The sequence below is a fragment of the Corythoichthys intestinalis genome, chromosome 10 (assembly GCF_030265065.1).
Source record: "Corythoichthys intestinalis isolate RoL2023-P3 chromosome 10, ASM3026506v1, whole genome shotgun sequence".
NCBI lineage: Eukaryota > Metazoa > Chordata > Actinopteri > Syngnathiformes > Syngnathidae > Corythoichthys > Corythoichthys intestinalis.
The window spans coordinates 38,841,776-38,866,507 of record NC_080404.1 but is presented as its reverse complement, the minus strand read 5'-3'; the positions used below and the strand labels follow the sequence as shown (position 1 = coordinate 38,866,507).

The 24,732-nt window shown below is 39.4% G+C and overlaps 1 protein-coding gene across 15 annotated transcripts in view; it reads right to left on the bottom strand.

The window, feature by feature from the left end:
* The window catches only part of wdpcp (WD repeat containing planar cell polarity effector), a 231,328-nt gene that overhangs the window by 108,904 nt on the left and 97,692 nt on the right, over window positions 1-24,732 (bottom strand). For 12 of the 15 annotated variants that reach the window (XR_009064525.1, XR_009064524.1, XR_009064523.1 and 9 more), the window contains 3 exons: window positions 21,986-22,090; window positions 16,572-16,616; window positions 3,929-3,979 (listed from right to left, as the gene is read on the bottom strand). Coding sequence is in view for 12 of the 15 variants with exons in the window: in XM_057847344.1 (XP_057703327.1) it covers window positions 3,929-3,979; window positions 16,572-16,616; window positions 21,986-22,090 (201 nt within the window). In the remaining 3 variants the exon portion in view is untranslated. The remainder of the gene's footprint in view (window positions 1-3,928; window positions 3,980-16,571; window positions 16,617-21,985; window positions 22,091-24,732) is intronic. The other 3 variants (XM_057847347.1, XM_057847355.1, XM_057847356.1) reach the window with 1 other exon arrangement.

Genomic DNA, 24,732 nt, shown 5'->3' with positions numbered 1-24,732 from the left:
TAGGGCAAGTAACTATTTTTGGTAATTAAAAAAAGGTTGGCCTCATAAAGACCCGGCCTCCACATAGCCTATCATGACAATATTAACATTTGGTATAGTATAACTGTGGCCTACATTACCCATGAAATTTCCACATATGTGGATGCCAGATTAACTGATCTCGATGGGTGTCTATTACTACTGGTAGTTACTCTTACAATAAGGTAACTAAGTTACTAAATTACTTTTTGGAGAAGTAATTTGAAAATGTAAGTAATTACTTTTATAAAGTAAGATTAACAACATTGGTTATGAGCCACAATAACTCTTAAGTTAACCCTTTAACACCGAACGTGTCGGCAGCGACGCGTTTACGCATATCGTCTTTGAAGCTTCGTCACGCTGTAATTACATCACCCACGTGCTGCTGGTTGGTCTCATTTGAAAGTGTGGAAGTTGATGTCCACACCAGTTTTTACTTGAAGTCAATCGGCCATGAAAAACGGGAGATAATGTCATTTGAGTTTTATAGTTTTATTGCACTCATAAATATGCATTAAAACGCTGCATGGACCATGTATCCATCTCCATATTTCCATCATTTCTTGTCCTTTTTCAAAACCGAACGCAGCACAAAAGACTACTTATCCCAAGAGTCGTTGTGATGTCAGGAAGGACGAACCGAATGTGATCATTTTTAATAAATTTCCGAGCGAGGCGCCAACTATTGAGAGGCAGGCATGCGAAGCAAGCAGCGGCCGGTGTTGTGCCGAAAAATAGCCGCCCCGCACGAGCGACTTTGAAACGTGCAGAATGAATCTAAAACTACATTTAGCACAAGCTAATGCATTATTTCATTAACTTAAGGAAGAAGATGAGTCGTATTTGTCGTTGTCTTCCTCTGATGAATCGACGTGACAGTAGAAGTGACAGTAGAGCGCAAACGGCGAAAGAGTAGGCTGTGTGACGTGTGTGACGCAGCTCCGTGACCTGTTGAAGAAGAAGCTTTATTGAGTGCGCAAAAAAAAAAAAAAAAAAAAAAAAAAAACTTTATTGCTTAAAAATTTGAATTGAATTACTTGTCAATATTTTTTTAAAATACTTTTTTTCAATGTTATATATTTTTTCTTCACTATACTCTTTTCAATTTTTATGTAGATGTGTGTTCGAGAAGCTTGATTGCATGTAGGTATATACTTTTGATAAGGTGATGGGTACAACACCTAACTTCACAAAGAGATATCTTCCAAACCCTTTTTGTGTTAGATGATATATATTAAAAAAAAAAATTCACTATTTTGCACACTATAAAACCTGTTTTGACCATAGTATGTGTAAAGGCCAAAACGCCTATGACCATACCTGCTGTTTGTGTTGAATTGTCAAACATAAAACTATTCAATCTTATTTTTTTCTATTGAATGTTTATCCTAACAAGTTGAATAAATATTATCAAGCTTCAAAACGGTTGGTCGAGCATGTTTGGTTGTCAGTGGGACGTCAACATTACAAATTTTGAAAAAAGATTTTGGGATTTTTTTGTCTTTTGGGGTCCAAAATGTGGTTTAAAATTGGTCAGTGAAGAAAACAACAGTTTGGACATGAAGTTCAATGTGTCCTGAAAAAAGGGACCCAATTTGGCCATTGTAAACAATTTTTTCTTTGAAATATAAAGGCAACATCAAATGCATGCAAATTCGGCCAAAATAGGCTTAGGTGTTAAAGGGTTAATTACCGTAATTTTTCAGACTATAAGCAGCTACTTTTTTCCTTTGTTTTAAATCCTGCGGCTTATAGTCCAGTGCGGCTTATTTGTTGATTTATTTGGGTTAATAAGTAACACTTTATTTCACAGTGGCGTCATAAGACTGTCATAATTTTGACGTGACACTATCGTGGGCATTATTGAATGCTTATGACAGATGTCATTAAGTGTCATCTGGCAAAGTATATCACTAACTCCATTTATGTCCAGCTCGGATCTTTTACATCCATTCAAAAGTGAGATAATTTGCCGTATAACAGTGAATGACATCTGTTATAAGCTTTCATTAATGCTCATTGCAGTGTCATGTCATAATTACGATGGTCTTATGACAGTCTTTTGGCGCTACTGTCAAATAAAGTGTTACCAAATACCATAACTAGCAATTAATATAACAACTGGAACAGTAGCTGAAGAAATAATTAGCAAAGAACATGAATTTTGATTGTTATTTACATCTGTTGTGCTGAAATGCATGCTAGGAGGCATGTTGGACGACAACAGTGTTGATAGCAGGTGGCAGCAGAGGTTGAATGTCTCCCCCAAGGGAGCAGTGATGGCCAAATGAAGCATCTTGAAGCAATGAAATTGCCAAATTGGTTCAAAGCTTCATGGTGGTTCATTTGGTGCTTTGACATTTGTATGATGCCATTGTCAAATAAAGTGTTAGTGGTTAATATCTTTTGGTGTAAATATCCCCATAATACAGTGAGGAGAGCTGTGGCTTATAGTCCATTGCGGCTTATCTATGAATAAAAAAAATTTTTTTCGTGTCAACCTTGGTGGCTGCCGGCTTATAGTCAGGTGTGCCTTATAGTGTGAAAATTACGGCAGTAATAAATAAAACAACATTAATAACATTTTATTAAATCTCCCTTTTCATTTCGAAATATAAATTAAGAGAAGAACTGCAGTTTTGTCAGGTACGAGACCAAGGAACAAGTTGCGTATCGCGAACACAGGATTTTATTGATGTTGGCAGGCAAAGAAAACAATCAGGAATTGGAGAAATGGTGTTGTCGGGAAGAGCAGGATTGCCAGAGTGGGTCAAGTGGTCATGGACAGTCGACATGCAGGAGTGTGCTGAGTCGCTGACGAACTGACACTGAATGCTATGAGGCCGTGCCTTAAATGCACAGCTGGTAACTGTCATGTCTTTGTTTTCAGTTGTTCTTTGTGACATGTTTGTTTTCTCTATTTATTGTGGCGCATTAAGGAGCACACTGTCTTTGTGACGCATGAGTGTGATGGAATATGCTGAAAATTAGTAGAGAAGGGCCAGTCACATGACAAGTTTTTTTGTAATCTATTCTTTAAAAAGAAAAAAATTATATCAATATATGAGAGAATTTTTGCAGGTTTTTCCCCCCTTTTTGTTTTTGTTTTTTTTTATTTAAAAAAATGTAGCTGCAAACCCTCCCAGTCAAAATGCCTTTGACGTCTAGCGCTGTCAATGGTACCCAATCAGTTAAACGAGTGCTCTAAAAAGGGTTAATTTAAGAAAACAGAATTATATTCTTACTGTATGTCTCTGGAATGATTATCAACTCAATCAGTGCTGTTTAGTGTAGGTTTATCTGCAAACACAATGTTTTAAAGTGCAATACTACAATAAAGTGGTTTTCCATTACTGCGGCGCGGTCCCCAGAGCGGCAAGCGGAAGCGTTAAGTCGGCCGCTTTCAGCCCGGAGTAGCCCAACGTCCTTTCAAAAACAGGTCCTCGAGGAGAAGCGCGCACTTAATTGCGGCGCACTCAAGTTATCTCCCTGACGCCACCTCTCGCTCGGCGCAAAAGGCCTCCTTCATGTTGGTTTCTCCATCTCTGGTGGCCGAGCGGCGAGAGGAAACAGAACACATAATTGAATTTGAGCATCTGCTGGCGGCCGAGTATAAACGACCTCAGCTTCAATTGAGGAAACAGTGGGGAAAAAGAGGGAGTGTTGTTTTTAATGGGGTGCAATATCTGCTCAATAAAAAAGGAAGGTTTTCCATTAAGAACTGGTGTGAGGAGGAGGTAAACAGTATGTAAATGCAGGAAGGGAGGGCGTGGTGGGTTCAGGGGCGGTGCGGGGGTGTGATGAGTGTTTGTCTCCTGATAAGGGGGTTTGTATTCCACTTCTGGGTGAGTGGGAGGGTGAGAATAAAACGAAGTGATTTGCCCGAGACTCAAAATCATTACTGTACCTTCAGTAAAGTGGACTTTCTCATTGAAATAGTGATGCTCCTGGTGATTGGCTGTGCGGGGGGAAAAAAATACAGTTGAGCGTTACAAGATGAAAAGGTCCTTGTACCCCAGTATTTATGGTGAATCCTCAAAATAATCATCAAACACTGATACTGCAATTCATCAGTCGTGGATGGTGGAGACAAAAAAAATACCCATCCATCGAGGATACCTACTTCATTTCAAGGTATCTGCTCAAATGTGTGCATGCATCCTTGAGAAATTTTGTGCACCTTGAGATTGAACAATCACTAGTGTTGTTTGCTCACTCACATTCTTAAAGGGGCTATACAGTCAAATTGATGATTTGCTTCCAAATAAATAAAATTTGGCCCAAAAAAGGATTTCAGGAGACGTACCAGGAACACTGCTTTGTGGCCTGCCCCAACCACTAAACAATGCTAAGCGCCGTTAGTAGCTATGAAGTACAATTGCAAGTTCCTAATTTACCGTAATTTCTCGAATATAAGGCGCACCCGTGTATAACGCGCATCCCAAATTTATTTGTAAAATCTATGGAAAATTATTGTATCCATGTATAACATGCACCTTAATTTTAGCACCAATAAAAAGAAGTATACAAGAAAACAGAGCTCGTGTACAGATACAGAAATGTCATTTTACTGACTGGTGAAACACAGCACAAGCATAGCACATTGGTAATTCAAAACATTACCGTAAATTGGCGATATGCAGGGTAAAAATATGATCTGACAACTTGTCCAACTTACCAAAATCTTGGAGAAAACAAAACAGATGGGACTTTTCTTTTAAAGGCTGCTGTATAACTTGATCGTTTCACCATGATGAATAAATGTTTCTTGCATGGATTGATACAGTAAAATAAAAGTGAGGACCGAAGTCGGAAATCGGAACGAGCGCATCGCTACTGTAACAAGAGGAACTATGTTTTTTGGGTTTGAGTTTCCCGAGGGACAGATATAGTTGAAAGACAAAGGAAGTCTGTGTTGTGTTACGTTTGTTATGGTCCGAGTTGCCAAGTTGCAATAAACGTTGACTCAAATGAGTTAAAGAAACTAAATTCTGTGCTTTATGAAGAGTGAAAAAAGCAGAATTTAACACAGACGAAATCATTCGACCAATCAGAGTGAAGTATTACCGAAACAAAATGGTGACGTCGTGTACCGAAATGCTTGGCAACGGCTCGCTGCATATGTTTTCTTCAACACAACATGGCCGTGTCAATAAAAAAAATTCGGTCTTTATATATATATATACTGGACTGTCTCAGGAAATTAGAATACACAATATTCTAATTTTTTGAGACAGAAACCCCCAATATACACAGGACTGTCTCAAAAAATTAGAATATTGTGTATTCTAATTTCCTGAGACAGTCCAGTATATATATATACACATATATTTCTGTCTCCATCCCTGTACCCGTGTATAATGCGCACCATGATTTTACAAGTTGATTTTTGGGGAAAAAAGTGTGCGTTATATTCGGGAAATTACGGTACGTTACCGTCAAGCTATGCAGACGCTACAGCCTCCGATCCCTATATACATAATCTCTTGCTTGATTATGTATTTTATGCGACAGTACAGTATTTTGGCTTTGTTTAGTAACACAGGGAGAGACATATGGTCAGCTGTGAGCAACGACGCGGTGTCACTGGTGGTTCCTCGTGCCACAGAGGCAGACATTGGATGCACTGTGGTTGCCTTCATTTCTGCTATGAATTTACTTCTGAATAAATTGTAACCCCTGTCACCAAGCAGCGAATAAATCATAACCACAGCCACCAAAATTTATTTCGGTCAGTTTACATGTGTGTTATGTAATGTGGGCTTTGTGTAATAATGCACTGCACAGTACAGACCAGCAACACTGTGGGGTCCCCAGCAGCTGTGAGGTCCTTCAGTGGCGGCTGATGGTGGATGTATACATTAGGCTACAATACTGCCAATGGCCCACTGAATTTCAAGCGAATTGAAGCCAACAATACACATTTACTGACAGCTCTTGCTTGCGGGCTTTGGGTCGCTGCTCACCACCGGCCGACCATTCCGCTCTGCTGACGAGATAGATGCTTCTCCTTATGTTCACAAAGCCCCCCTGGCATAGGAGATGTGTTCGGTAGACTTGGGGAAAGATCTAGACAAGTATCACCCACGTTGCAACTTGCTATGGTAACAAGTAGACGCTCACTTGAGCGGGGCGTGGTTTGAGAACAGTCAGCGGACACTCTTACAGCATCTGAGAGCTGACAGGCCGGCCTTATTTTCCCCCATTTTGAAGCCTTGTTATATATATTTTAGTTTAGGGCTGTCAAACGATTAAAATTTTTAATCGAGTTAATCACAGCTTAAAAATCAATTAATCGTAATTAATTGCAATTCAAACCATCTTTAAAACATGCCATATTTTTCTGTAAATTATTGTTGGAATGGAAAGATAAGACACAAGACGGATATGTACATTCGACATACTGTACATAAGTACTGTATTTGTTTATTATAACAATAAATCCACAAGATGGCATTAACATTCTTTCTGTTAAAAGGATCCACGGACTGAAAGACTTGTAGTTCCTAAAAGATAAATGACAAGTTATATTAATTTTATATTAAAAACCCCTCTTAATGTTATCGTTTTAATAAAATTTGTTAAATTTTCAATCAAAAAATTCCTGCCGTTAATCCACAGTGTCTTTACCTACGTAAGGTAGTGATTGAAATACACCACGAGGTGTCAATGGCGAGTTTTAAATTACTTTAGAAATCAAGCCAATGAGTGTGTTTTGTCCCTCGACTGACGCCGTTGTTCCTTGTTTCCATTGTACTTCACGGTCATTTGAGTGCTGGCTTCACAACATATGAAACCTCTGATAGTTTGTATATTGTGACTAAATATTGCCATCCAGTGTATTTGTTGAGCTGAACCAAATGTTTGAATAGAGTTTGACCAAAGTCTGAGTAAGTTTTATGTGTATTTTGCATAGCTATTTTGATTGGGAATTGATTTTTTTTTTGAGAGATAGGAATATTATTTTTGTTGTGCTTTCACTAAATGATACTTATGTTTGTTGTGAAGGCGTTTCCGAAGCTCATGCCAATAAACGGCCCGGTCCAATGAACGCCTGTGTCCACTCGCCTTTCTCTGCCTCTTAGCTCTCAGTGTGCAAAAAACGGCGCCATTGTAATCTGTTTGAGGCAATGCATGAGCAGGTCATTCCACGCATGTGTTAAATGCGTCAAATATTTTAACGTGATTAATTTAAAAAAATAATTACCGCCCGTTAACGCGATAAATTTGACAGCAATAATATTTTTGAAAATTATTTTTAATTATAATTTAGAGAGCGGTTTAACAACACTCTTTTCTTTGACAATCACTTAATTCATTAATGTGGACTTCCACTGCAATGTCCTTTTAACTTTATGGACAGGACTCCACCTTATTTGAACTTTGAGTGCTGGTAGTAAATGGTCATGCTTAAGTGCCATTGACAGTTATATACATCCATTGTAATTTGACTTATATCGTTCTGGCAGTGTTCAATTGCTGCCAGCCCTCTCAAACTCGTTTTGGCAAACCATGCCTCACAATGGCGCCTCTTGGCCAGGTCATAGCCAGCAAGCTGGTTGGCCTTCCAGTTGGAACACCCCCTGGATTAGTAGTATTAATCAGATAAGGAGGTGGGTATTGGGAGGCGGCTGACAGGCCCCAGACATGGGCACCTGCTCAAGGAAAAGGCTGGGTGTGTGTGGGAGGGGAGGGCTTCTGGAAGGCTATTTAGCTGCAGGGGACCCCCGAGGCGCTCCACTGAGCCTGGGTCTCCCTCTAGTGGGCATGAGTCGCTTAACTAATATATACACAAACATAACAGTATAGTGGAGGAAATGCAAACAGACTACAAAGCAAAAAAAAAAACAAACAAAAAAAAAAGAAGAATTTATTAGCTTTTTAAAAACTACGCCTACAAATAATAAAGCATTTTGCAATAGTGAGAAAAGTGATTAATGTTCACTATTTAAATATAAATTGTCTACATTAAAATAGAGGAAATATTGAGACAAGTTATCATATTGGGGCTTTTTTTTTTTTTTTTTTTTTTTTTTAATTTTGGGAATAATCTAAGTTTTAAGTGTAAATTTTAAGGATGATTTCCATTTAGAAAATCAAATTAAGGAACTTAAAATGTGACCATGAGGAGATGGAGTCATTACAACAAAATATTATTGAATAGTACTTATGATATTCTGTTTAAAATAATTATGATTTTTTTCTACAATATTTTCCAGATTGTAGTTTGCAACATTTACAGTTTACAATTTAAAAAAAAAAAAGCCTTAAAAGGGCCTTGGCAGTTATTTTTTCAAAATAATTAAACCTAAAATAATTTGAATGAAGACATTTTAAGAAACTATGGACACCCTGAAAACAAGCAAACAATTTCTGACCTGAATTAAAACCCACTTCGCCCTAGTGACAGGGTTTAACTACGTAAATCAGTGGGCTTGTTTTAGTTGGTGAAATCCTACTAACAAGAAAAAAAAAATACAATCACTACCAAAACAAATAAAAACCTGACATAATCTATCTCTTGCAACAGCTGCTATCATTACAATCCAATGTGGAAATGTTGTGATACATTTGGACGTTCTTGTCTTCCTCCTCCTCCTCTTTTCTACGCTGTGATATCAAGCCACACTTTAGTAATCCTCCAAATGAAAGGATTTGGAGGCAGAACATCATTTCTCCACTAAGATTGAAGGGAGAGAAGAAGGCGGCTATTCAGATGAGACAAAAAAACAAAAAAAACAAACCCTGAGTGAAAACAGACTAAAAATAATATATGTACAATTGAGGGCGAGCAAGGCAAGTAAGGGCCAAACCATATCATACCATACCAAATTCTCTGCATCAATTACACTAATACATTTGCATTTTAGCATCTTGCAAAGAGACAAAAATAAAATACAACGAAAATGTATCATCTATCCTTCATTTTTACAAAAACATATAAATAAATAATTTCAAACAAAATAACAATAAGGCAAGAAGTGACCACACTACCATTTGTCCAAGACTGTTTAGGTTAGGGGTGAGCAAACTATTCCACCGAAAGGGCGTGTTTTTTTTGTTCCAACCCATCATGAGGACACCTTTTAACCAATCTAGTGTCTTACAAGCAGAGTTGGTAATAACGGGGTTTGAATATAACGGTGTTACTAATGGCGTTTTTTTCTTCAGTAGTGAGTAATCTAATTAATTACTTTTCTCATCTTGGCAACGCCGTTACCGTTACTGAGCCGGGAAAGGCGTGCGTTACTATGTTGGTTGACTCACGCGTGAAAAGTCTGAGAAAGACGGACTCACCGAGACGAGAAACCAGAGCAGGAGTGGGGAGGAGGCAAGGGAGCGTGATGCTGTTGCAAACGTGATGCTATTATGCTAGGTGGCTCCAATAATACCTGACTGTAGCCGGTAGCCAACAAACTATGCCCACATGATGCTTTGGTTGATATCACATACAGTGCCTTGCAAAAGTATTCGGCCCCCTTGAATCTTGCAACCTTTCGCCACATTTCAGGGTTCAAACATAAAGATATGAAATTTATTTTTTTTGTCAAGAATCAACAACAAGTGGGACACAATCGTGAAGTGGAACAACATCTATTGGATAATTTAAACTTTTTTAACAAATAAAAAACTGAAAAGTGGGGCGTGCAATATTATTCGGCCCCTTTACTTTCAGTGCAGCAAACTCACTCCAGAAGTTCAATGAGGATCTCTGAATGATCCAATGTTGTCCTAAATGACCGATGATGATAAATAGAATCCACCTGTGTGTAATCAAGTCTCCGTATAAATGCACCTGCTCTGTGATAGTCTCAGGGTTCTGTTAAAAGTGCAGAGAGCATTATGAAAACCAAGGAACACACCATGCAGGTCCGAGATAGTTTAAAGTTTAAAGCCAGATTTGGATACAAAAAGATTTCCCAAGCTTTAAACATCTCAAGGAGCACTGTGCAAGCCATCATATTGAAATGGAAGGAGCATCAGACCACTGCAAATCTACCGAGACCCGGCCGTCCTTCCAAACTTTCTTCTCAAACAAGGAGAAAACTGATCAGAGATGCAGCCAAGAGGCCCATGATCACTCTGGATGAACTGCAGAGATCTACAGCTGAGGTGGGAGAGTCTGTCCATAGGACAACAATCAGTCGTACACTGCACAAATCTGGCCTTTATGGAAGAGTGGCAAGAAGAAAGCCATTTCTCAAAGATATCCATAAAAAGTCTCGTTTAAAGTTTGCCACAAGCCACCTGGGAGACACACCAAACATGTGGAAGAAGGTGCTCTGGTCAGATGAAACCAAAATTGAACTTTTTGGCCACAATGCAAAACGATATGTTTGGCGTAAAAGCAACACAGCTCATCACCCTGAACACACCATCCCCACTGTCAAACATGGTGGTGGCAGCATCATGGTTTGGGCCTGCTTTTCTTCAGCAGGGACAGGGAAGATGGTTAAAATTGACGGGAAGATGGATGCAGCCAAATACAGGAACATTCTGGAAGAAAACCTGTTGGGATCTGCACAAGACCTGAGACTGGGACGGAGATTTATCTTCCAACAGGACAATGATCCAAAACATAAAGCCAAATCTACAATTGAATGGTTCAAAAATAAACGTGTCCAGGTGTTAGAATGGCCAAGTCAAAGTCCAGACCTGAATCCAATCGAGAATCTGTGGAAAGAGCTGAAGACTGCTGTTCACAAACACTCTCCATCCAACCTCACTGAGCTCGAGCTGTTTCGCAAGGAAGAATGGGCAAGAATGTCAGTCTCTCGATGTGCAAAACTGATAGAAACATACCACAAGCGACTTGCAGCTGTAATTGGAGCAAAAGGTGGCGCTACAAAGTATTAACGCAAGGGGGCCGAATAATATTGCACGCCCCACTTTTCAGTTTTTTATTTGTTAAAAAAGTTTAAATTATCCAATAAATTCTGTTCCACTTCACGATTGTGTCCCACTTGTTGTTGATTCTTGACAAAAAATTAAAATTTTTTATCTTTATGTTTGAAGCCTGAAATGTGGCGAAAGGTTGCAAGATTCAAGAGGGCCGAATACTTTTGCAAGGCACTGTATATACAGAACTAGATGCAAATGACAGACACAGCTGCATTAGCAACACGTATAATAATGAAATAGATGCGTTCGTAAACAGCCGCCATCTTAAAGCAGTAGCCTTCTCAGGAAGGCTCGGTTGTAGAGAACCTTCCTAGCGAACTGAAGTAACTTTTCATCTAAATTGCTCCTAAATTGGCAAAATCTTGAATTAAATCTATCTTTAAATGATGAAATCGTTTTAAAACATACACATGTCAAAAGTAGACAGAAGAGAACTAATGCAATAACGGGAGCAATTTTAACAACTTTAACGGTTGATTCACAACATTAAATGACTTCCAAATATTACTATCTAGTTATCGCAATATCCACAATACCTGTGTCTAGTTAAGTTTAGGGTAAAGAACTGGCCTAGGGCCAATTGTCCCAAAAACCCTTTAAACTTCACATTGTGTGACCTGTTTTTGTTGTTGTTGTTGTGTTTTTTTGTTTTTTTTAGAAAAAAAAAAACATGAAAATTATCACCAGTTACTTTGCCAAGTAACTAATTACTCTTACATTGAGGTAAATGAGTTACTAACGTAATTACTTTTTGGGAGAAGTAATTTGTAACTGTAATTAATTACTTTTTTAAAGTAAGATTAACAACACTGCTTACAAGTGCAATCAGTTGATTGCAGTCAGGTGCTTCTCGTTTCCGCTGAAACCTCATTGGTTAAACTGTCTGTGCTGAATCAATTGGAGCAAAGACAAGGACCCACTCCGGCCCTCGAGGACCCGTTTGCCCGCCTCTGTCTTAGGTGCTGCTCTCAAAAATAATAATAATAATAATTAAAAAACATAAAATTAAAAAAAATCTGCAGTTGTACAGGGCAGTCCCAAATGATTATTTTGATAGTCAGCTAATAATTATTGATGGTTTTTGTGATTAATCTACTAATCTGCTCATATGCAGTTCCAATCACGCTATTTATTTTTATATTCGTCTGTCCTTATTGAAATTTCATCTTTAAATGTGCATTGGAACCAAAAACTGCACTGCGAAAAGGTGAACTAGGAATTCTATGTAATTATTTAACTGCATCATTGTGTGAAAATATATATTGTTTTGATTAAATACAAAGAAAATTGGTCACAGACTAAAGAAATGATAGAAAATTTACTCTCAACAAGCCCAAATAGTCGGATTCGGACCATTTTCATGTAAACAATATCCCTGAATGGTAAATCGATTATAAAAAAATGTTATAGATTAATTTGATGATGTGTGGCAGTCCTACTGTCAATAAAGCAAATAAGTATCTGTGGAGAAGAAACAAACATACACTGCTGGCCAAAAGTATAGGTATATAGTATATATACAGTATATAGTATATACTCCTGCAATTCTGTCAGATAATGCTCAATTTCTTCCAGAAAATGATTGCAATTACAAATGCTTGGTAGTAATAGCTTCATTTATTTTGCTTGCAATGAAAAAACACAAAACAGAATGGTAAAAAAAAATTAAATCGTTATCATTTTACACAAAACTCCAAAAAATGGGCCGGACAAGAGTATTGGCACCCTTTGAAAAATCATGTGGTGTGGTCTCGAATTTGTGTTTTTAACAGCACCTGTTACATACCTGTGGCACATAACAGGTGCTGGCAATAACAGGTGCTGGCAATAACTAAATCATACTGGCAGCTAGTTAAAATGGATTAAACTTGACTCAACCTCTGTCCTGTTTCCTTGTGTGTACCACATTGAGCATGGAGAAAAGAAAGAAGACCAAAGAACTGTCTGAGGACTTGAGAAGCAAAAATGTGAGGAAGCATGGGCAATCTCAAGGCTACAAGTCCATCTCCAAAGAACTGACCTGTGTCTACCGTGCGCAGTGTCATCAATAAGTGTAAAGCCCATGGCACTGTGGCTAACCTCCCTTGATGTGGAGGGAAAAGAAAAATTTACGAGAGTTCAATGAAATATCGTGCGGTAGGTAGATAAAAAACCTCGACTAACATCCAAACAAGTTCAAGCTGCCCTGCAAATTTAAGCATTCACGTTCGGGTCAGGTCGGGTCGGGCCGCCATGCCGGACTAATAAATTATTAAAAAAAAAAAAAAAAAAAATGGAGAGCATGCTCTCTGTATTGCGCTTTTGCTTGTACGTGTGCACGAACGCCGTGGCGCCGGCCGCTTTTTCTTCTTGTCCTCCCGCTGCACCGCCGAGGCGCCGCCCTCTCCTGTTCCCTCTCCTTGTCAGAGAGGCGCGTCCATGTGAGAACAATATCCCACACACTCAGAAATATGTTTAACAAACTTTCCCAGTGTTATTTCGTTGTGTGAATGCTTTGATAATTCTAAAAAAAAATATGTAGATTATTTAAACATTAAGAAAACATGCGTTTTTTTCTGCCAACTTGAAGAAATGAAAATAAATTGCTGCTGCTGCGTTTTTTCCGCGTCACTCAAAAAAAAAAAAAAAAAAAAAAAACGGGTTTTTCGGGCTCGGGCCTGCAAATCTAGTTAAGTGATCGAGCTCGGGTCGGGTCGGGCCTCAATACCAGCGGGCCGTGTCGGGTCGGGCTGGATTTTTTAGGCCCAAACTAGGCTCTACTTCAACGGTCACAGCTAAAGTAGATAAACAGAAGCATTTAATAAAGCCAAGCATTTATCTGCTACAGTACTTTATTCTTGTTAAAAAATGATTTGGTTGGACAGTTATGTTTAAAACTTATCATAATTATGAAATTTGAAGTGCTTAAGAACCATTTATTTATATACATTTTTTAAATCACTTTGGGGGGGGAGTTGGGGGGGGGGGGAGTGAGAAAAAAACATGTCTTATACATGGTTACCCAAAAAAAAGTTTACACTGCCATAATACAACTTAAATGCCATGTTTATTCAGCTTAGAATTAGAATTGAATCACAAATTATACATTATTGTAAAGAACATGTACAGTACACTCTATTTTTCAATGTGTCCTCCCTTAAGTGTCACAACAGCCTCCAGGCGCCTGCGGAACGCTTCTTTATGTAGGATGCTGTCATCTTTTCCCAAGATCTAACAATGGACCTCTCAAAGGCTGCCACAGAAGTTTGTGGCTTCTTACAGGCACTGTCCTCCACAGTTGCCCATATGCTATAATCCAGGGGATTGAGATCTGGACTCTGGGGTGGCCACATATCACCTTGTCAATCAACTATTTGGTCCGCACAGATCGGCACTTCCAGACCCAGGTTTTCGTGAGGCTGTTCCAATATCTTTCAGCTTCTTTTTAACTTTGTAGACTGCACATCTGGATATTCTCAGATTTGCTGCAATCTCAGTAGGTGTCAGACCGGCACGCAGCAATTCAGGTACAGCTAAAGTTTTCTTCATTTTCAGCAGAAGCACAGGAATTGTAGAGACGAGAGATTACCAGCTGCACTGAGTGACCTTAATGAATCACTTAAGCATGACAACCTTTTTAGATATGTTTCAATGGTTTTTAAACAAGCAGTCAACTGAGTGTAAACTTTTTTTTTGGGTCAACCTGTATGTATCTCTTTCCAATGCTAAATCTGAATTAATACATTGGGCACAAAAAACACACACACACACAAAAAAAATTTAAATGGGGGGGGTGGGCTACTTCGCGGTTTTTAACTTATCGCGGCGGGTTCTGGTCCCCATTAACCGCGAAAAACAAGGGATGACTGTACACTGTGGTGATCTAAAGTCTTTCCAAACAGCTATTTAAGTCATCTTGTGAAAATATCTTGAAAAAAATATATATAATTTTTTTTTTAATATCGCAACATAATATCGCAATATATCGTAAACCCAAAAAAAATCGCAGCAATAGTTTTTCCCAATATCGTTCAGGCCTACCGGTGATTCACTTGGCTCGTTGTCGTCGGTTCGGCCCATTTCCTCCTCAGGAAGGCGGCGGCGTGCATAAAAACACCGAGAGGCGTCGGATGGCTCTTTCTGGATACTTTTATTGACCAAAACAAAAACGTAGGGGCTGCAGCCACTGAACTCCGCGCTACGCGCGCAGTGCACGCACTTTCCCAACTCACCGATCTCACTCCCTCTCTCTCGCTCGCCACTTTCTTCCTCTTTGCTCAATCTGACAATGCCGGTGTACTTCGACAAAGGCTCCCCATTTGTCAGAACACCGGTCACATTGAAATAACAGCGGCCCCCTTGGGGGTGTTAGTAACAACCGCTTGCATCGCGAACGCCCACCATTCTAAACTTTATCCGCATGTAATTTTTTTTTTAACCCGTCATTACCCGCCGACGGTATGTTTTGCCCGTCGACGCATTTATGTCATCGATGACGTCGACAACGTCGACTAGTCGGGACAGCTCTACTACCGTCATATTGTCGAGCCAGTTCACAGATGCGAACACAACGCTATTATTTCCAACTTCATTTCAATGGTAAGCATCCTCTTTTCCTTTTTTTCACCACCTGCACTAACATTATTGGAACCCATGTTGATTGCTCTCACAAGAAAATCTTCCGTGCATCCGTCTTGTGGGAAACAAAAAGAAACTGCGCTGCAGTCACAGATCGTTGTATTTCAAACATGTCGTCGGATGTAGAAACATATAGCGAGTCAGAATTTTACGTCGGATGTCGAAAAGATCGTGTGTCGAAGCGATCGGATGTCGAGGTACCACTGTACTTTTGTCTGGCCCATTTTTGGATTTATGAGTGAAATGATGATTCTTTTTTTTTTTTTTCCATTCTGTTTTGTGTTTTTTCATTGCAAGCAAAATAAATGAAGATATTACTACCGAAGCATTTGTAATTGCAATCATTTTCTGGGAAAAATTGAGCATTATCTGACAGAATTGCAGGGGTGCCAATACTTTTGGCCAGCAGTGTAATTTTTGAAGCAACTTAAACAACATTTAACTACCAATTGCAATATATGGAGAAAAAACTATACTGCTCAAGAGTTTACACTCTACTTGTGTTATTGTTTTGCTTAGCAACTTTGGTCCATACTGAATGATCGCTGCAAGCCCTTCCGGTCAAAATGGCTTTGACCTCTACCGCCGTTAATGGCAGCCACCGGTAATAACATTAACTACAAATAACGACCCAATCAGTCATGCGTGTTAAGATGTAATAACCGCACAGCTCCCATGAGAAAAAGGGTGCCGCTTATGTGAAGCCTCCTGGCCTGAGGCAATATATGGCTAGCCTACACAGGAGCAGGGCCTCTCGCTATGCGATCTAGGAGAAAGTCAACAGTTTAGCTCTCCTATCGCTTTGTGGCAGGACCCCGGGTCAACATCGGCCTCGTGGTAATAATAACAACAACCTGTGCACATGTTTTACCATGCAAATCCCACACACTAACACAGCTTCTGTGTGCACAAGATTGATCAAAGACCCACCTTAACCCTAAATAAAAGAAGGATCTAAGTCTTGTGTGTGTATGCATCCAAATACAACTTATCTGAAAAGCAAACACAGAGGAGATATAAACACTATTTACCTGGCTTTGCTTTATTGTAGTACTGATACGTGCCAATATCTGTGTCTGCGGGGCGAGACAGGGAAAGGAAAAGGGAGAAAAAGAGAGAGATGAGCATCATGCCGTCAGGGTAAAAAAAAAAAAAAAAAAAAAAAAACAGCACAAGACAAATCAGCAATTTTTGCACCGTGGGATAAACAATCGCTATCAGCCACTGGCCTGTCCCGTCTGCCAAGAACGCGCTTTAGATAAGACCACTGGAGGGAGGTGGGGGGCGTCAGGCGAGGGGAAGCTGGAATGAAGGGGGTCCAAGAAAACGAAATAGAAACGAATGGACAGGGGGAGTTTAATAAAGACAAGTGTGCCCATATTGGCCTGTCTGAGACTCTAATTGACACACAGACATTGAAAATAGAACCACACAAACACACATGAGCTGATAAACACGCACATATAAATACACACTGCTACACAAATTGCAGAGGTGAGCATGTTTCTGCTCAGCGTTATTACAGCAGGCCCCAAAAGTCAAGATTCGCACAACACATCATTTCTTTATCATGCCAACACTTTTTCTGCTGCTGAGGCTGAGGTCACACTAATAAAACTTGACACACACATACACACACACACACACACATACAACAGAGTGTATAAACTTCAGGTTAAGCGATCTGGGGAGGGAGGGAACATTTGGACATTTTTTCATATTGTCCAATCAAGATTATATATTATGATTAGGGCTGTCAAAATGATCACGTTAACGCGCGGTAATTAATTTTTTAAATTAATCACATTAAAATATTTGACGCAATTAACGCACATGTCCCGCTCAGACAGTATTCTGCCTTTTGGTAAGTTTTACAGCAAGGCTTTTTGTGCTGTCTAACAGCGAGCTCTTGTGGTCGCGTTGCGACATGGTTTATTGTTTTCTTGCCAGTTCAATATGGCTGCACGACGTCTCGGGCTGACGCCTACGTTGTAATGTTGTGCTTATATGATCCTTGGACAAGATTTGTCCGTAAGTATGGTTGTTGTAAAGAATGTACATATTATGTTAGTAAGCGAAATGTTATATTTTTTGTATGAGACGCTTTTTGTTTATGTTTAGTGAACATGTATAGCGTGCTAAGCTAACGTTGTTGCTAATGCAATGCTTGTGTACTTTTTTTTTTGTAGTTTTACGATGGACCAAAAAGGACAATGGTTTGAAGCCATTTTATTAATAAATCAGATGAAAAAGGAAGAAGTCTGATTATTAAGGTGTCGTTCACTAGCTGTCTAGCTTTGGAAAAAGTAGACGCTTCGGAGTGAGGACAGAATAGACAGATTTAAATGACAGTAGAGTGAAATGCCCACTACAGTCCTTATGTACCGTATGTTGAATGTATATATCCATCTTGTGTCTTATCGTTCCATTCCAACAATTTATTTTACAGAATATATATTTAATTCACAGAAAAATATGGCATATTTTATAGATGGTTTGAAATATGATTAATTAATTTTTAAGCTGTAATTAACTCGATTAAAAATTTTAATCGTTTGACAGCCCTAATCATGATTATTTAAAAACTTTGCATTTTAATGTTTCGGTGCTGAAAACTTGATAAACTAGAGTAGGGCTGCAGCTATCGAATATTTTAGTAGTCGATTAATTGATGGACTAGTTAGTTCGAATAATAGAATAATCGGATAAGGGACATGAAAAATGAAAATACCCGAGCTGAGCTTGAAACGGTACAAAAAATAAAAATGAGGATCTATGTACACCAAAAGAACAACTGGCTAACTTACACAGAACAAGTCCGCTAGCTTAAATGCTATAAAATGCTAACTTTAAAAAAATTTTTTAATGCTCTTAACAAATGGTTCAGACACATATTCCCACAAATAATGGCTAATATACCTATAAACTAAATCATGAATGCATAAAAAAAAAGATTAGCTCAAACAAAAACTTACGTTGGTCTTAACAGGGAGCAGTGGGATTCAGCCATGTGAAAAGAGGCAGACCAGAGGGCAGTGTATCCACCCTAATCAATAAAACTAAATGTAAACACTTTCAAAATAAACCATTACAATGCAACTTAATTAAACGAATACTCGAAGCAACAAAATTAATTCGAATATTTTTTTTCTAATCGAATACTCGAGTTAATCGATTAATCGTTGCAGCACTAAACTAGAGTATAGTTCCTCATTTTATTAACAAATGAGGTGTAAATTTCGTGATGATATGCAATCAACTGTTTTGAGAACGATACATATATTTATTTATCATGTTTGCAGATATTACAAAGTCTGTCACAATTGTATTTCGATTCAGAGTCCTTCAAATGATTTAATACGATATTATGTACACATTTAAAACAATCACCTATAGATTACCTGAAGCAATAAAAAGTACACCTTTATAAAAATTTAGTTGCCGATGCATTTCATACATTTGAAAGAACACCAATTCTTGAATGCATATTTCAGACCATCTGTATCCATACTTATATGTAAATTGAAAATCTGTCCGCGTGTGGGGGTGTGTCTGTGTGTGTGAACGTTCTAGAGCTGAAACAATAACTCGAATAATCCGAGTAACTCAATTTTAAAAATTGATCGAGGCATTTTCTCCGCCTCGAGGAATCATTTAATTTTGCCAGCTCTAAGCGTGACGTTTTGCTCGGACTACTTTTACTGCGGCTCAACGCGCTGACGTCACGTGCGTAGAGAACGAAGGGAGAGGCGATGGATATATTTGATTTCAACCACGCGTGAATATAAAGGTAACGACGAAGAAGCCGATGAAAGCCACTGCGGGAACCACCCAGCATCCCAGGACATATCAGTATTAGTTTTATTTTAGCGGTCGACAAAAAGCTTTCATCAGATTTGACCACTAGACAGGACTTTTCTGTTACACTGTCCTATAAGCTTTACATTGGATGCAAATGACGGCAATCGACGTATGATCTACAGTGCCCTCCATAATTACTGGATTGATAATAATTATGTGTTTTTAGCTTCGAATTTTTTTTTTTTGGGAAATAATATGGGACCTTAATGGGGAAAAAAAGAGAAAAATCCAACCTTCAATACAAGTGCATTTATTCAGTGGGGAAAAAATCCCACATAAAGAAATAATTATTTGACATCAAATAATGTGTGTCACAATTATTAGCACCCCTAGTGTTAATACTTTGTACAACCCCCTTTTGCCAACAAAACAGCACCTAATTTTCTCCTATAATTTTTCACAAGATGGGAAAAGACAGAAACAGGGATCTTCAGCCATTCCTCTTTGGAGAATCTCTCTAAATCATCCAGAGACCTGGATCCTCTCCTCTGTACTCTCCTCTTCAGCTCACCCCACAGGTTTTCAATGGGGTTAAGGTCTGGGGGCTGAGATGGCCATGGGAGGAGCTTGATTTTGTACCTGGTGAAGCATTTCTGTGTAGATTTGGCCATATGTTTAGGGTGATTGTCTTGCTGAAAGACCCAGTGACGACCCATCTTCAGCTTTCAGGCAGAGGGCAACAGATTTTGATTTAAAATGTCCTGGTATTTCAAAGCATTCATGATGCCATGCACCCTAACAAGGTTCCCAGGGCCTTTGGAAGCGAAACAGCCCCACAGCATCACTGACCCATCCCGCATACTTCACAGTGGGTATGAGGTGCTGTCTATACGCCAACAAGCTGTTTGGGAGGCATGCACGGAGAAAATCTTTCCTAGCTCACAATCATAAACGCAAACGTCTGGAGTTCGCCAAGCGGTATTGGGGCTTCAACTGGGACCTTGTGCTTTGGTCAGATGAGACCAACCTCTTACCCGCTGTGAAGTATGGGGGTGGGTCAGTGATCCTGTGGGGCTGTTTCGCTTCCAAAGGCCCTGGGAACCTTGTTAGGGTGCATGGCATCATGAATGCTTTGAAATACCAGGACATTTTAAATCAAAATCTGTTGCCCTCTGTTTTGTTGGCAAAAGGGGGTTGTACAAAGTATTAACACCAGGGGTGCTAATAATTGTGACACACATTATTTGATGTCAAATAATGATTTCTTTATGTGGGATTTTCCCCCCACTGAATAAATGCACTTGTATTGAAGGTTGGATTTTTCTCTTTTTTTTCCCATTAAGGTCCCATAATATTTAGAAAAAAAAATTATAAGAAGCTAAAAAACACATAATTATTATAAATCCAATAATTATGGCGGGCACTGTATTTGGGCTGGGAGGGGCTGACAGTGAGCAGTTGATCATATGATGTCTATCGCCGTCCATGGCACTGAAACATGATTATTCACTGCCAGACACTCCAGGTTCAAATCTATACGGTATTGATGTTTGTTAAGGCGGACATATACTCCAATAGAAAGGTGCGTCACGACTCACCAAGCAGGGTTCTTTGTTGAGATTTATCCCGGCACGTTTTTGCAAGATATAAGGTTAAAAAAAAAAAAATCACACACACCACACAACCAAAGCCGTGTCAGCCTGAATCCACACAGGACATGTGGAGTCACATTCACATGTCATCAGCCCTACGTAAAAAAAAAATGACACTATCTTCCCCGAGAGTCCAGCAGACTGTGAAAAAGGAACGGAAGGGGAAGAAAACAAGAAAATGGAGAAACGGCGCATTGGGAGGAGATGGGCAGATAGTTGGTGAGCATTGAAACTCACAAAAATGTCAAACATTAGGCCACTATCAAATGTTTTTTTTTTAATTAGAAGGGCTGGCTGAATCAGCTATTCATGGCCATTGATGTACCATTGATGGCAATAGAATGTTAAATTAGGACGAGTGTTCCATTATGACAACACTCTTGAGTTTCCGTGAATATCTGTGCGTGCTCGGTGTGTACTCTATTTTCCAAACGTACCCTTAGCTACTTAGCTCCTTAGGCTCGTTCGTGTGAAAACAAGTTAATTTCAGGTACATGCAAACTTGTTAAGAGGAGACCGTTGCTTCCACTACAGAATAGTCACTTAAACCTAGCCATGGATAACTAGACATATTTCAAAAGAATGGATATCCAAATTTTGCATTGACACGGCTCTCAGCTGCTACACTAACGCCGACAAAGTTCACCAGAACTTTCGTCAGATTTAATCAAAAACTCTTTTACAGATGAATATGACTCCGCCCATCTCTACAATGAGAATAGTAGCACAAACTGTCAAGCCAATATGGGTCTGTGTGGTCCTCACAATAGGCCCACCCCCCTTTGTAAGGTTGTCTCCGGTCACGCTAAACAATTACAACTGTCATCGATGAACAACTGCATGCTGTGAAAGCAACACAAGAATTCCAAGTGACGCCAAGCAGCATGGACTGGGTGTTGACAGAACGCGCCGCCGTTAACGTGCGATAGAGAGCAAACAAAGTGACTGATGACAGAATTGCCGAGTTACAGATGGAACTGGGTGATAAATACCTTGAACTTGGAGGGAACTCTTGGTGGACCACAAGTGGAGCTCAGCCAGGCAAAACGCCATCTGACGGGACGACGTGATCCAACTCTGTCCAAGTCGAAAACGAACTGCAAGAGCATCAGGAAAAACAACAGATAAAGCACTGAAACATGATTTTATTTTTAACGCATTGATTGCAATAAACATCCAATATCGATTTTAGCTGGGAAGGGTTGACGTTAAAATGATCGCTGTCAGGCCTCCCGGTTTCAATGGATTGGACCAGAGACGACTGCTCTTAACCTTGCTAAAGGTACTGAACCCCATAATATTCACAAGTGGATTCACCAAACCCTTCGGAATTGGATTACAAAGCAATTTTTTTTCAAATTCAAAACTGATATGTCTAAGCTAGCGAGTTAATATTTTAGCAAATTCCCGTTCAAAACTCTTAATTTTGACAGCATGTTTTATAAACAGGTCAACATTTGAGACCACGCTGCCCATTGGTCTGTTGTATTACCTCATACCAAGTGAGAGTTAACCTTCCACTGAGCAAACCAGTTCCTCCTCCCACCAGATCAAGGACTAGCAGTTAAAAGAAACGGATTAAGCCTGTAAATTGGGAGCAAACCAGTCCAAAACCTTGTCAAAAAAGCCACTTTGCCTAGATTTAATCAGCTTACGAAAATATGGTTCTGCGTTTCTTTCCCTTCGCCGAACCCCATAGACTTACTCACCGAATGCCTGGGGTTCTGCTCTAAAGGCTGATTAATGATTCTGCGCTCCGGTGACGGCAGAGCAACGGTGTCTGTGTATGGTTTTGGGGGGCTCTTGTCGAATTCCTTTAATTTTCCTCTGGTCATTGACAGCAATGGCAATGGAGATGAAACGTGTGTATTTGCAGCTACAGCTAATCAATATTGAACAACAAATGTTGTTAATATAAATGTTGAAGTGTAGGCGAAACAGAAGACTTTTGCGAATGTTTGAAAACTGCGGTGTTGTTGCGCTGAACCGGAAACAACGTTCTGAGCGGACCAATCACAGTCCTTCGACGTGACACGTTGTCAGGATTTTTTAGAGGTGCATGTCAGGCTACAGTGTAGGGCCGTAAATCGGGTCTGCGTGACAGGGTAGGTCAGCAGTCACTGCTACGCAGAAGCATAAATCAGACTTAAAACTGCAGGTGTTCCGCTTCCCCTAAAAAGTAAATGATCAAATGTATACATTTGTGTGGATTTTAATTATTAAATATGGTCTACAAATAAGGGAGTTCCAAAAAATTGATAATTAGATGCATCGCAATTCGACACGTGACGATTTAATTATGATTCATAAAGGTTAAAAAACGATGATTTTCCCTAATAACTTTATGACAGCCGCTCGTAGCGGAACAAAATTCAAGACACATCTGCCGCCCGGACACCTTTAACGGACCCACGCACAACGTTATGATGGATGCTGCCGGTTTCTGAGCGAGAGATTTACTCCTTTTCAAAAGACTGGAAAATAAATTTGTGTATGAGACAGGCAGAAACCCGGCCGTCGCACTTCTGTGCGCAAGTTATTTTTTAGAGTGAGAGGGGAAGATAGTTTGTTGCTCCTTGTCTTTCAGTTGTGCAGCAGTAGTTTCAAGTCATGTCAATTAAAAAATGTCCTGAGTGTGTTGCTAAGACCCGTGTGCGTCTATAAGAGGTGAGTACACGAACCCGCTTGTACTGTTTAGCCTTCATTGTTGTCGTTTTTGAGATGTTAACAGTTAGCGTCGAGCGCTATGCTAATTAGCTACGTAGCTAACGTGTATTTCACAGCGGTAACACTACAAACATGCAAAATAATACAGAAATCTGTGAAAAGAAAATATATTGGTTAAAAGTCTTATTTCTAAAGACACTTTGTTTCCAGAAAATGTGGAGTTCATTCCACCTGTTTAAATTTTATTGTCTTGTTGAGACAAAAAGTACAGCCTTTAAAATGGTTAATGTTTTTGCACTTTCTTGTAAAAAAAAAAAAAAAAAAAATGCGGTTTAAGGGCAGCTTTTTGTTGTATGGACATGTTTCCATCGTTCCGGTTGAATCATTAGGATATTTCAAATAAATAATGGACATAAATTTGTCTACTTTATTAATTAGTAATGTACGATGCATCGATAATCGTGATAAACGTGATCATCGTCAATACCGTTGTCATCGTTCAATAATCGAATCGTAGCACCCTGAATCGTAATCGAATCGAATTGTGGGGTGCCTAAGATGGAACACCCCTATCTACAACACTCTCAACTTGTCAGAATCAGCTTCTTATCACTGGTTACGACGCGGCTTTCTTTTCATTTATTCACACAGCTTCACAGTGCTTGAAACAGTGTGGAGGCCGAGCGTCTACAGAGTTGAGAGTGCATTGTTCCACTGCAACGAAACAAGATGAGTTATTGGAAGTATGCTGGGCTTGTTCCTTCTATTGGACACTCATTATCAATGGCGGTGTATGGGCAGATGCCAGAGCTCGGCTGGCCCGGATGCTCTGCTTCTTTCTCTCTCTGATGATTGGATGATCTGTCCGAGGCTGAATCCCTTTTTGACTGACAGCGAAATGAGTGAATCACCGATCTTGTGGTGTAAACATCCGCAGGGGGCATTTTTCAATTTTCATTCTTGTTCTGCGTTAAACCGGAGACTTTCCTAATCATCTTAGTGACACTTTCTTTGTTAAAAATGACAAGCGAGGAGTCCGAGCTTCCACTTGTGCTGTTTTTTCTTTTGTAGC